We start from the raw sequence: 13,031 nt of genomic DNA, 5'->3' as shown, positions 1-13,031 counted from the left end.
ATCCTTCAGAACAACCCAACTCCGGATACCTGCAGCGAGACGGAAAAGGCAGTGCTAACAACGATGAAGGAAATTGCTGCCGCATGTGACGCCTCTATGCCGCGGCTGAAAAATCAGAGTTTCCCCAGGCCGGCGTTCTGGTGGTCAACAGACATAGCAGAACTCCGGAAAAAATTCCACAGACTACGTCGGCTAGCAACGAGAGCTGCGAAACGCTCCCCCAATCAAGATCTACATTTAAGCGAGTATAAGCAGGCCCAAAAGAACCTAAACCGGGCAATCAAAGCAAGCAAAGCAAAATTGTGGCAAGAGATCTGTAAGGACCTTGATAAAGATATCTGGGGTAAAGCCTACCAAATTGTCACCAAACGACGTGGAAAGGCTCGACCAGAGGCGCCGAAGTCTCCAGCCTTAATGTACAGCATTGTAGCGGAGCTTTTCCCCAAACACCCGCCGCGGAAGAAGAAACACCACACTAAAAACAGCGAAGTAATACCCTTCACAACTAAGGAACTACAAGACGCGGCCAAGTCACTCAAAACAGGAAAGGCACCCGGCTCTAATGGCATCCCAGCATCGGTGATCAAGACTGTAGCCCTGGAATACCCAGACATACTCCTGAACACCTACAACGCATGCTTGGCAACTGGCACGTTTCCCGTGGTCTGGAAGCAGCAGAGATTGGTTCTGCTAGATAAAGGCAAAGGTGGCCCTGTAACACCCTCGTCGTTCAGACCATTTTGCATGCTGGACATTGCTGGGAAATTGCTCGAAAAGCTTATACAGGGAAGACTACGAAACGACATCGATCGTGCTGGAGGCTTTGCCGCAAACCAACATGGCTTCCGGAAAGGACGTTCAACAGTTGGTGTGATCCAGACAGTGGTAAGGACAGCGAGAGAAGCATGGACTGGTAGCCTCAAAGCTCGTAAAGTATGCATTCTCCTTACGCTAGATGTCAAAAACGCATTTAACAGCGCGAATTGGGAAGATATCCTAGACGCTCTGGAACAAAAATTTGACGCAAAGCCAGAGAATTCGGCAATTCTGGAGAAGGACCACCAGAATACACCGGAACGGCTGGCGTGCCGCAAGGCTCAATAATGGGGCCCGATTTATGGAACGCCGACTATGACGAGCTTCTTAAGATTCTGATACCAAAGCAAGTAGAGCTAACGGGCTTTGCAGATGACGTCGCGGCGACGATAATAGTAGACAGCATAGAGGCGGCCAAACTACTAGTTCGGGAAACCATTGATGCTGTCGAGACTTGGCTCAATAAACACCACCTGAAACTCGCCAAGCACAAAACCGAGATGGTCGTTCTGACTCGTCAAAAATGGTTCCCAAAACCATTCGCTGTGTACATGGGAGGAACAACTCTAACGTCAACAAGGGCCCTGCGCTATCTGTGGGTAATGATAGACGAGAAACTATCTTTTCGCGAACACCTCGATAGTGCATGCCAGAAAGCCAGCAAGACGGTGTCTAGCCTAGCAAGAATTATGACCAATACCATGGGACCAAGAACAAAAAAGAGAAGAGTTCTTCTAGAAGCAGTCCACTCGGTACTGCTTTATGGAGCTGAAATATGTGCATTCATATTAAAGCAGAAGACCTACCGGCGAAAGATAGCAGCAGTACAGCGGCGAGGCGCTCTCAGGGTTGCCTGCGCCTACCGCACAGTTTCCGAAACGGCTGTATTGGTCATTGTGGAAGCCACGCCCATCGACCTATTAGCGTTCAAGAGAGTTAAACTCTATGACGCTAAAGATAGTGACGAAAAAATGAAGGACGCAAGAACAAGGATAAAGGCGGAAACGCAGCAAGAGTGGCAGGACCGATGGACATCGGGAGAGACGGGCAGATGTACGGCGCGCCTGATCCCAAATATCAACGTCTGGCTTTCTCGAAAGCACGGGGACACGGACTTCTTTCTGACCCAGCTATTGACGGGACATGGGCAGTTGAATGCCTATCTTTTGAAGATGAGTTTGCACAGCATACTGACGTGCAAATACTGCGCAAACAAAATTGACAACGCCGAGCACACGTTCTTCAAGTGTGATCGGTGGAAGGACGAAAGAATCAGCACCGAAGAAACACTAAGCACAACGCTCTTCCCTGAGAGCTTGGTAACCTGCATGATCACAAAAGAAGAAAACTGGTCAGCTGTCGCAGCCTACGCCCAGCGCCTTTTAAACGAAAAAACCGCAGAAAGCGATTAGAAACCAGTAGTAACAAGAAGTAGGTGTCGTGAGACACAACATGGACTGGATCGAAGTAATACCAACGCGGTCCCGATCTAGTCTTCCCTGTAACATCTATGGGGAAAGGAGAGAGGAGGATGTTTAGTCGGTATTGTTGCAAAATAATATTGACTTCTGAGTCCGACATACCCAGGCACCAACACCTAGTCCTGGCACCAACACCAGACATACCGGCATAGAGACAACCTTGTGGGGATAGTCCGGGAAGCTTCCTGTAACCATCAAACGTCGAGATCTGATGAAAACTCGATTTTTGCAAAACAGGGTGAAAAACAATAACTTCCCGATTTTTGAAAATCTTCGATTTTCTTAGCGGGAAGTTAAAAATTAGGAAAACGGTTGACCTTGAAGGCCATCCTTGCAACTTCCCGCTAATTCCATACCTAGGCGCTTAAAATTGCACTTATGACTTTTTTGAGCTCTTCGAGCTCAAAAATACAGTTTATGTGTTATTTTTAGCTCTCCAAGCTCACAAAGATAGCTTTTCTATGCTTTTGAGCCCTTCGAGCTCAAAAATCTTATCAAAGTTCGATAAAACACGATTTTTTTTATTTTAAAATTGCTATAACTTTCGAATGAATTAACTGAGTTGCATGCAATAAGCAGCAATCGATGTAGTTTTTTGAGCTCTATAAATAGTTCTGAACAAAAAAATTGATCTGATGAAAAATTTCGGAGTTATTTCAAAAAAACACTTTTTTCGATTTTTTTCGAGAACGATATCTCACGAACGCATCAACTGATTTTGACGCTTTTGGTGGCGATCGATGCGGGTTTCCAAGGTTAAGAGCTGGCTAGTTTTGAGGTCGATCCGTTCAGCCAATTCGGAGATATTTAAAAAAAATGAAAAATAAACAACTTTTTCTTCACTTCTTTTACAATTTCTCGAAATCTACTGATCCCAATCGGTTCCAACTTACAGGAAATTTAAGTTTGGCGAAGACCTTTCGAATGACATCAACTGCGATCAAATCGGTCAAGCCATTCAGAAGTTATAAGAGGTTTACACACACACAAACACACACACACACACACACACACACATACATACAGACGTACGGACATCATCGTAAAAATAGTCAGGAAATCTTCTTAGGGCTTCAAAACGTCGAGATCTGTTGAAACCTTGATTTTTGCAAAACGGGGTGAAAACAATAAATTCCCGATTTTTCGAAAATCTTCGATTTTCTTGGCGGGAAAATCTTATTATCTGACTGAAAAAGTAGTTATGGACAATGTTTCGGATAGCTTAACTGGTAGAGCTCCTGGCGCAAAACCATACGATCCGGTTTCGACTCGACGTCTGAGCCCAAATTATATTTTTTCAGATACCGAAAATGATACTTACATTCTTAAAATTGAAATTAAATAATGCTGTGAAGCGGGAAAGAATAGAAGTTACGGTAATTATTACGTGAAGCGTTCCACATTCACGTAACAGGATAATTTGGGGAGGAAGGGATTGTGAAAGGAATTGTAAAGGACCTTCTTAATGAGAGTTTATAGTAGGTCCCCATTCCTTTTTGTTTATCTTTTCTTTCCCCCTCCCCTAAATTTGTCGATAATCGAGAAATCTAGCTTATCTAGCTTATCTAACTATCACATAAGTAATCAGAATGGCAAACACATTAGAATTACCATTAATCTACTGTGGAAGCATGTCAGAAACATTGTGAAAACACAGTTGAACTACGATGGAACTACTATGGATTCATCGGGTAGAAATAGAACAAATACACGGTGTATCTACAGTGAATTTATGGTAAGTCTACAGTGTTTTCACGGTATTTCTACGGTGAGGTCAAGTCTGCGAGGGTAGGTATAATAGATTAAATTAATTTTTGAACTCATTATTTTGATACAATCAAACTAATATTTGCTAATAAAGCTGAAAATAGTGCAGCCGATTTTAAATCGTATGGGATTGAGAATTAAACGTTCTGCCAAAGCTTAAAAGTTATAGGTAAAGTATCAGGACCTTAAAATTAAGCACAAACCAACGTACTCGTTTCAAATTTACATCTTATTCATCTCATTTTAAATATAGGAGTCGTTCCATGCCAAATCGACAAAACTTCGGAATAGATAATTTCTCGAGTGTTTCTAACTTGTACATAGCAGGAAGTTCTAAGGATGTTCTCCAGGGTCAACCGTTTTCTAGATTTTTTAACTTCCCGCTAAGAAAATTGAAAATTTTCAAAAATCGGGCAGTTATTGTTTTCACCCCGTTTTTCGAAAATCGAGTTTTCATCAGATCTCGACGTTTTGAGGTCCTAGGAATCTTCCCTGACTATTCCCGCGATGGTGTCTGTATGTCTGTATGCATGTGTGTGTGTGTGTGTGTTTTTTTTTTTTCTTTTTTTTTTTAGGGGGGGGGGAATCCTTTTTACGGATTCTAGGCATAGCTGTTTGGCCTGGATATGTGGCGACTCGACGCAGCGTCATACTAAAACTCGACGCTGACGCCCCCACCCACTAAACCCTAAACCCCTTTCTCTTCTATCCTCTGATCCCCCATGGTACCGCCGTAAGGCATTTCTTCGCGGGGGGAGGAATTAGCTGCCGCTCTTCCTTCTGGTGGCTAAAATGTTATTTCTTCCTTCTAGATTCTGTCTTTCGCTCTTTCCCTTTCAGTGGATCGCAACTCGGTAAGCACTTTTGTAGCAAAAGTGCTTGTGGCGTTCCAGGCAGCTTCTGACGACAACATTGCTTCTACTATTGACTCTGGTTGTGTTCTCTTTTTCAGAATTTTCCCCAACTCATCGCGCTGTTGGTTGAAACGTGGACACACAAAGAAAACATACTCCGCATCTTCATTGACCCCTGGACAGGACGGGCACTCTAGGGTATCATCGTGCTTAAAGCGGTGAAGATACTCCGGTAACATCCGTGTCCTGATAACATCTGCGTTAAATAATAGTTGATCTCACCGTGACTCCGGCTGAACCACACATCAATCCGAGGTATGAGACGGTACGTCCACCGACCTTTTTCTGAAGCATTCCAGTCTTGTTGCCATCTTGCGATGCTGTGTTGCCGTTCTTCCCTTCTAAGTTCTTCAGGGCTCAGTGTGGTTGACCTTTTTCGTTGATATAGGTTCCGTCTTTCCTCAGCTAGGACTCTGAGAGGCAGAGTCCCGGAAATAACACACACTGCTTCCTCTGATATTGTGCGGAAGGCGCCAGCTACTCGTAGGGCACTCAGTCGATATACTGGTCCAGCCTTTCTCCATGATTCTTGCGTCTTCTTATGCGTCGGCCCAAATGGATATTCCGTAAGTGAGCACCGATGTGACTACTGATGACAATAATAGCCTCCTGCTCTGTTTTGGGCCTCCGACGTTCGGCATTAGTCGTGCGATACTCGTCCTTACTACTGACGCTTTGGCACTGACATGTTCCACTTACTGCTTGAAGTTGAGTCGGGCATCAAGCATCACTCCCAAATATCGGATATAAGGTTGTGATGTGATTTTTTGTTCGCCGACTTTCAGCTTAATGGTCTCTACCACTTTTCTGCTGGTAATAAGTACTGCCTCAGTCTTGTGTTGCGCCAGTTGCAAGTTCACTGCGTCCATCCACCGGTTAACGTGCTCAAAAGTGAGATCGAACATATGATTCATCTCGTCAAGGTGTTTGGCAACGATCACTACGGCTACGTCATCTGCATATGCTACGAGTTTGACGTTTCTTGGCAGAGTTAGTCTTAATAGACCGTCATACATAATGTTCCACAGGAGCGGGCCTAGAACTGAACCTTGTGGTACCCCTCCAGTAATATCATACTCCCTCGGACCGTTCTTCGTGTCATACTTCAGGACCCTGTTTTCAAAGTAGCTTGCTACGATCTTAAGCAGGTATTCTGGTACATTCTTCTCTTGGAGGGCCTGCATGATGCATTTCCAATTGGCGGAGTTGAAGGCGTTTCTGATGTCTAGTGTCGCCACCAGGCAATACTTCTTCGTTCCACCTTTCCATCTGGTTCCTGCGATTGCTTCCTTGGCCGTATCAACAACCTGTTTGATTGCGTCCAGGGTTGATCGTCCTTTCCGGAAACCATACTGATTGTCTGCCAGGAGTGGGTCGACTACTGCTTCAATTCTCTGGTGAATTATGCGCTCAAATATCTTACCCGCCGTATCTAGCAAGCAAAGTGGTCGGTAAGATGACGGTTCTTCTGGTGGTTTCTTCCCTTTAGGTAACAGTACCAATCGTTGCTGTTTCCACTTACGAGGAAAAGTCCCCTTCTTGAGGCATTCATTATAAGCGTCGAGGAATAATGTTGGAGCTGCCTTTATGATGGTTTTCACGGCTATATCAGGGATTCCGTCCAATCCCGGCGCTTTATTATTCCCTACACGGTTACAGGCCTCTAGCAGTTCTTCTTCAGTGACAGGTGGAATGTCGTCCAGTTCGCCTGGCGCCAACTGGTAATCGAAGTTGCGTTGCTGTGGGAATAGTGCAGTGACGATTTTCTGAAGAAGTTGACGACACGTAGGTGATGGCATTTGTTGTTTTTTCAGGTGGGTCATAACCACCTTATAAGGCCTACCCCACATGTCTTTATCAACCTCGTATATAAGCTCTTTCCAGCATCTTCTTTTGCTCTCTTTGATGGCTTTATTCAGTTCACGACGCGCCTTTTTGTACTCTGCGATCAGCTCTACTGAGTTGAGCCGTTGATAGCCGCGCTGGGAGATTCTTCTCTTTCTATGACACTCTTTACGGAGGACGCTGATGTGGTCGTTCCACTAATGCACCGAAGGTCTCGAATTTATGCCACGTTTACGAGGCATACTGGCATCACAAGCATGTGTTACTCTCCTCATCAGGTCCTTAGTCTGTTCTTCTGCACATCCAGTGTTGATCGGATCACCATTGAGGGCTATTAGCAATGCTTCTGGGTCAAAAGATTTCACCTTCCAACCAACGATGTTAGACTGCTTGATTGGTCTCTTGAGGTTCTGGTCGTTTGATATTTCCCAGAATATCGCATAATGGTCGCTGGCAGTGTTGATGTCCAACACTTTCCAGTTGCAGTCGCCTCTGGCAAGGCTATTACTGACAAAAGTGAGGTCTACAATTGAGCTTGCGTCACCTTTGGTGTAGGTCGGCGTATCACCACTGTTGAGCGAAACTATATCTACTGTAGTAAAGGCCTCTAGTAGTGCTTTCCCTCGTGCGTTGGTATGTTTGCTGCCCCAGTCAACTGCCCAGGAGTTGAAGTCTCCGGCTATCACTACTGGATGGTATTGCTTCTCATCTTCAGTTAGTCGATCCAAGAAATCAGTGAAGTCAACAATGGAGAGGCTAGGTGGTGCGTAGCAGCTATAGAAGCGGATGCCCTCTACTGATACTGCTACAAAGCCGGCATTGCTGTTGTCGACTGCATTTTGGAAAGGGAGCTTGCCACATGACCAGATGACAGCTTTGGATATGCTATCAGATTCCCAGGGTTGGGTACTCAGGTGTTTATATGGCTCTGCTATTAGTACCAAGTCAAGCTCTAATTCTCGCACAGATTGCATGAGCAGGTCATGCGCTGCCTCACAATGGTTGATATTGAGCTGTAGTATCCTCATGGTTGTTTGTTCGTCAACTTCTGGAGCGCCTCCTGAAATACCGGGCACCTGTGGGTGCCGGCATGGTGAGCCACGTCCTTTGCTCCTTGCTGCTCAGCACATATTGCACACTTGGCAGGATTTTTACAGTCAGAGATACGGTGCCCTTCTTGTCCACATCTGATGCAGAGTTTAGACCGGTCTACTTGGCTTTTACATTGGGACCCAACATGTCCGAAGTGCCAGCATTTAAAGCATTGGACTGGTCTTCTAGTTGCTCTTATTCGACAATTGACCCAGGCAATCCTTATTTTGCCGCTTCCTTCCAGTAGCTGTTGTGCTCCAGCCGCTGGTAGTGTTACTGTAGCTGTTTGCGTACCTCTGTAGGCCTTACGGATCTTGATAGCCTCTAGTGGTATTTCGCAAGTTTCTCCGGTTTCCGTTTTCAGGGCAGTCTGAATGTGCTCCTTCGTCGTGTCATCATCAATGTCTCGGATCTCGATGGTCTCCTGCGGTCCTTTGCAGATTACTTCGGCCTCTTTTTGAAGAATATCCATGATGGTCTTTTGCAAGGCTTGGCCTTTGTCGATACTCTTCTTTGAGAGCGTAATCAGCATGTCCCCAGTTTTGGTTTTGTGGATCTTTTCCACGGTTATGCGGACCTGTTCGTCAGGGACGGCCTGCTTTATACGACGCAATATTTCGGCGTACTTCTCCTTCTCGACCGGACGGATGATCAGAGCGTCAGGCCTGGTCCATTTTCGCGGTTTCTTCCGCTTAGGTTCCGGCCGGGGCTCTTTCGGCGGTTGCTTTGGGAGTTGCTCTCTAGCTAGCCTTAATTTCTCCTTCTTAGACTGTACTTTTTTCCAGTCAGTCGTCTTCTTAGGTTCGTCGACCTGCCCTGCCAGTCGTTGGGGAGGGCTTTTTTTCAAGTCCTTCTTCTTTGTGACTTTATCGGTTGGCTCTGGCGAGTTTCGGTCCTTTCTCTTTCCAGGCTTTGTGTCAGTTTCACCCTTGTCTTCAGCGACTGATTCACCATCACCTTCAGCTCCGGTGTCCATTGCTTCGTCAGTCCCGACGACAGCCTGACAGGCTTTCTCCGGTGTAGCATGAGAAATGCGCTGCAATGATGAGCGCCACTCCTCATCCAGCTTTTCAAACCTTTGAAGGGCGTTAGTTACACCAGTCATCTTGGATTTTATCTCTTTGTGAATGTTGACCTTTGGTTGGACGAAATCATTCAGCTCACTGATCAGCTTCTCAAGGCGTTTGAGCGCTTGCGAACGCTTCATTTCAGCGCTTGCGTCAATCGCTGCTTGTTGGGCATGTAGCCCGTTTCCCCTCTTGTTTGTTTCCTGTGGGTTACTCATACTTTTTTGATTTACCAGCGCATCGTACGGAGTGGAGCGGGTTGCCATAACTAGGAACGGGTGTACCCTCGGAGATAGTACTCCTACCCCAGTTCCCTGAGGCCTAGCCGACACTTAGCCAGTCCCGGAATACACGGACGGACTAGACTCGCTCGGAGCGGTGAAGATTCCGATCTCTAACACTCACTGCGTACTTCCTGATCAAGGCCCGAAGTGGCTGGCTCCTGATCCACTGCTGCAACTTTCACCTCGGCAGAGCAAGCTCACATCAGCCGTGGCCTGCATCGTCGGAAACTACGATACAGGTTCCGGACACTCCCAGTGAGTTACAGCAGGAACCAATCGTCTTGCTAGGTCAGTTAGTGTGACCAACCAATTAAAGGGGAGTTTTGTCCACGGGAGCTTATTTTGTTTGGTTATTTTGCTTGGCTCCTACCCGCTGTACCTCATCAACTAAGAGATTAAGTGTCATCCAAGGACAGCGAGCGTTCTCCCATCCACTCGAGGAGACGCGCCCGGTAGCAGTATCTCTTCTGCCCCGAGTGTGTGTGTGTGTGTGTGTGTGTGTGTGTGTGTGTGTGTGTGTGTGTGTGTATGTATGTGTGTGTATGTAAACCTCTCATGACTTTCGAACGGCTTGACCGATTTGATCGCGGTTGGTGCCATTCGAAAGGGTTTGACTTAACTTAGATTTTAAATACAAGTTGGACCGATTCGGACCTATAGATTTTGAGAAATCTTAAAAAAACTGCGAAAATAAATTTTTTCAAATGTGGTTTTTTTTTTAATAACATTCGAACTGCTTGACTGATCGATTCCAAAAACTAATCAGCTCTCAACATCGAAAAATTACGTCGATCACCACCAAGCCGGTCAAATTCGATTGATTCGTTCGTGAGTTATCGTTGACGATAGAAATCGAAAAAAAGTGTATTTTTCGAATTACACCGAAATTTCCGGTCTGATCGATTTATGTTTGAAAATTCATCATAGAATTTAAAAAACTGCGTTGAATGCCGCAAACCGCGTGAAAATCAGTTTATTCATTCAAAAGTTATTGCGGTTTGAAAACTCAAAAAATAGTGTTTTATTAAACTTCTATCAGACTTTTGAGCTCAAGAGCTCAAAACTACACGAAAATTATATTTTTGAGCTCGAAGAGCTCAAAAACATAATAAGGGCAATTTCAAGCGTTTAATTACGAAAGTAGCGGGAAGTTGCAGAGATGGCCTTCAGGATCAACCGTTTTCCTAATTTTTTATCCGATTACGTACCCCAATTTCCTCCTCCACAAACTCTAATACGTAACAATTGCAGCTATGATATTGAATAAACTCAACTGTATTTATTTTTTAATTAATTGATTTTATTTTTTATATGCTTATGTAAACAGGTCATATATTTTTTGATGATGCTTTTCAATGCATGTACGGTTGTGATGGAATATGTACTCATGATGAAAATGAAACTCATGTAAATGATTATGTTAAATCTTTGATGAAAGTAATAAAAATATCAGTTGAAATGCTCGGTGTTTGTGCCAATTCTCCTATCAAATATCCTGCACCATATGGAGGACGATTTGAATGGACTCTTCCAGGAAAGACTCGCCTGATAGTACACTTGAAAGATAAAAATAAAATACGTCATAGAAAACGTTGGAGCCAGGTACTTTTTAAATAGTAGAGAAACAAGATTCCTTGAAGTTAAATTAATTTTTCTTAGGTGATGTATATGTATTACTTATTGGGTTATGGAATAATTGATAGACCAATCTCTATCAATCGTAAAGCTGTGATCGCAGAAAATACATACATTCTTACGTTAGATGGTGATATTGACTTTCAACCAAATGCAGTTAAAGTCCTCTTGCATTTGATGAAACGTGATAAAAATTTAGGTGCTGCATGCGGACGAATTCATCCGATCGGTACGGGTCCAATGGTCTGGTTTCAGAAATTCGAGTATGCTATTGGACACTGGCTCCAAAAGTCTACTGAACATACAATTGGTAGCGTTCTTTGCAGTCCAGGCTGTTTTTCACTTTTTCGTGCAAAGGCATTAATGGAAGACAATGTTACACGAAAATATGCTTCACAATCAACAGAAGCTTGGCACTACATTCAATACGATCAAGGTGAAGATCGTTGGCTATGTACTCTTGTTCTTCAATCCGGTTATCGAGTAGAATATTCAGCAGCTAGTGACTCATATACTCATGCCCCTGAAACTTTCAAAGAATTTTACAATCAGCGTCGACGTTGGATACCATCCACAATTGCGAATATATTTGACTTACTAAATTCATCAAAAAATACAAGAAAAGCAAATGAAAATATATCATGGTTGTACATAGCATATCAATGGATATTAATGGGTAATGAAGCGTTATGAATTATATTTCCAGTTATTCTGCAAGACATTTCGGAGAATGGATGTCATTAAAAAAATATTTTTTATTTGTAGGAAGTACGGTGCTTGGACCAGGAACAATTTTTCTTATGCTGGTTGGTGCATTTGTTGCTGCCTTCAGAATAGATAATTGGTCAAGTTTTTACTATAACTTGATACCTATTGCAATTTTTGTGACTATTTGTTTCTTCTGCAAGTCTGATTTTCAACTTATTGTAGCAGCTATTATTTCTACGTTCTATGGATTAGTTATGATTGTTGTTCTTGTTGGAATAATGATACAAATTGCTGATGATGGATGGTTGGCACCTAGCACGATTTTATTTATGGTTGTGGCAGGACAACTAATTATTGCTGGTTTATTACATCCTCAAGAAATATCCTGTCTCATATGTGGGGTTATTTATTATGTAACCGTTCCTTCTATGTACATGTTATTAATTATTTATTCTCTTTTCAATATACATAATGTCACTTGGGGAACTCGAGAGTCTAAAGTAATTGTGAAAGACGATGTTAATCAATTGCAATCAAAACGCAATAATAAAGCAATTAATATTAAAAACTTAAATAATTCAAACCAACAAAACTTGGAATGCTCATTTTTTGGATTATTCAGGTGTATATTTTGTACTTATAAAAGTTATTGTGAAGAAATGTACAAACTTGATAATTTACAAAAATCATTGGACCAAATCTCATTGGATATAAGGAATTTAGAAAAGTAAGTGTGTTTTATTATTTATAATAACACTGTAACCGCGCGCTTCTCAACGTGCGAGCATTGAAGTGAAGAAACGACCTATTTCATAACTTCATTAAAATGATTCTAATTAATGGTCATATTAAGTTCATTTTCAATATTGGGAAAAGCCGCAATTGGACTGAAATTGAATCTGAAATAAATCTGAAACTGAATCTGTAAAGTCATAGACCCGACATATTAATTAACATAATGATAATTATTTGTCGATTTTTTAGTACCACATAATAGGGTAGAAGTACCGTTTGTGGCCACTGTACCGTTTATGGCCATTTATTGTTCAAATAAACAATAGAAATATATTTATATTAATAAACCATTACAAACTCAATTTATTTTGATATAAATTTTTTAAAACTCAACAAAAATATGGTTATAATATTATAATTTTTTATAAATTAATTCAAATGTCAACCGGCCAAAAACGGTGCTAAAGTGGCCAAAAACGGTACTTCTACCCTATTTATTTATTATTTATATTAATAAATTTATCTATCAAATACCTTTTAACTATTCTGACTACAGTCAATATGTTGAACAATGAATTGTTTTTTTATTACAACTTTTAACTCAATTATTTTACGATGATTTTAAAAAGTAAAACGGCGTGCCATTTATTCGTGTGCGATTAATATAAGATTTGAATCATCACAATA

General features: G+C 42.6%; 1 protein-coding gene across 1 annotated transcript in view; it reads left to right on the top strand.

Moving 5' to 3' along the window:
- LOC123273041 (chitin synthase chs-2-like) overlaps positions 1 to 13,031 on the top strand; it is a 133,480-nt gene that overhangs the window by 79,200 nt on the left and 41,249 nt on the right. Inside the window, exons 5-7 of the mRNA XM_044740198.1 lie at positions 10,594 to 10,868; positions 10,926 to 11,577; positions 11,667 to 12,336. Of these exons, the coding sequence (XP_044596133.1) occupies positions 10,594 to 10,868; positions 10,926 to 11,577; positions 11,667 to 12,336 (1,597 nt within the window). The remainder of the gene's footprint in view (positions 1 to 10,593; positions 10,869 to 10,925; positions 11,578 to 11,666; positions 12,337 to 13,031) is intronic.

The sequence above is a fragment of the Cotesia glomerata genome, linkage group LG10, assembly GCF_020080835.1.
Source record: "Cotesia glomerata isolate CgM1 linkage group LG10, MPM_Cglom_v2.3, whole genome shotgun sequence".
Classification (NCBI taxonomy): domain Eukaryota; kingdom Metazoa; phylum Arthropoda; class Insecta; order Hymenoptera; family Braconidae; genus Cotesia; species Cotesia glomerata.
Note: the sequence above shows the minus strand (reverse complement) of the source record. Positions and strands in the feature narration are given on the sequence as shown.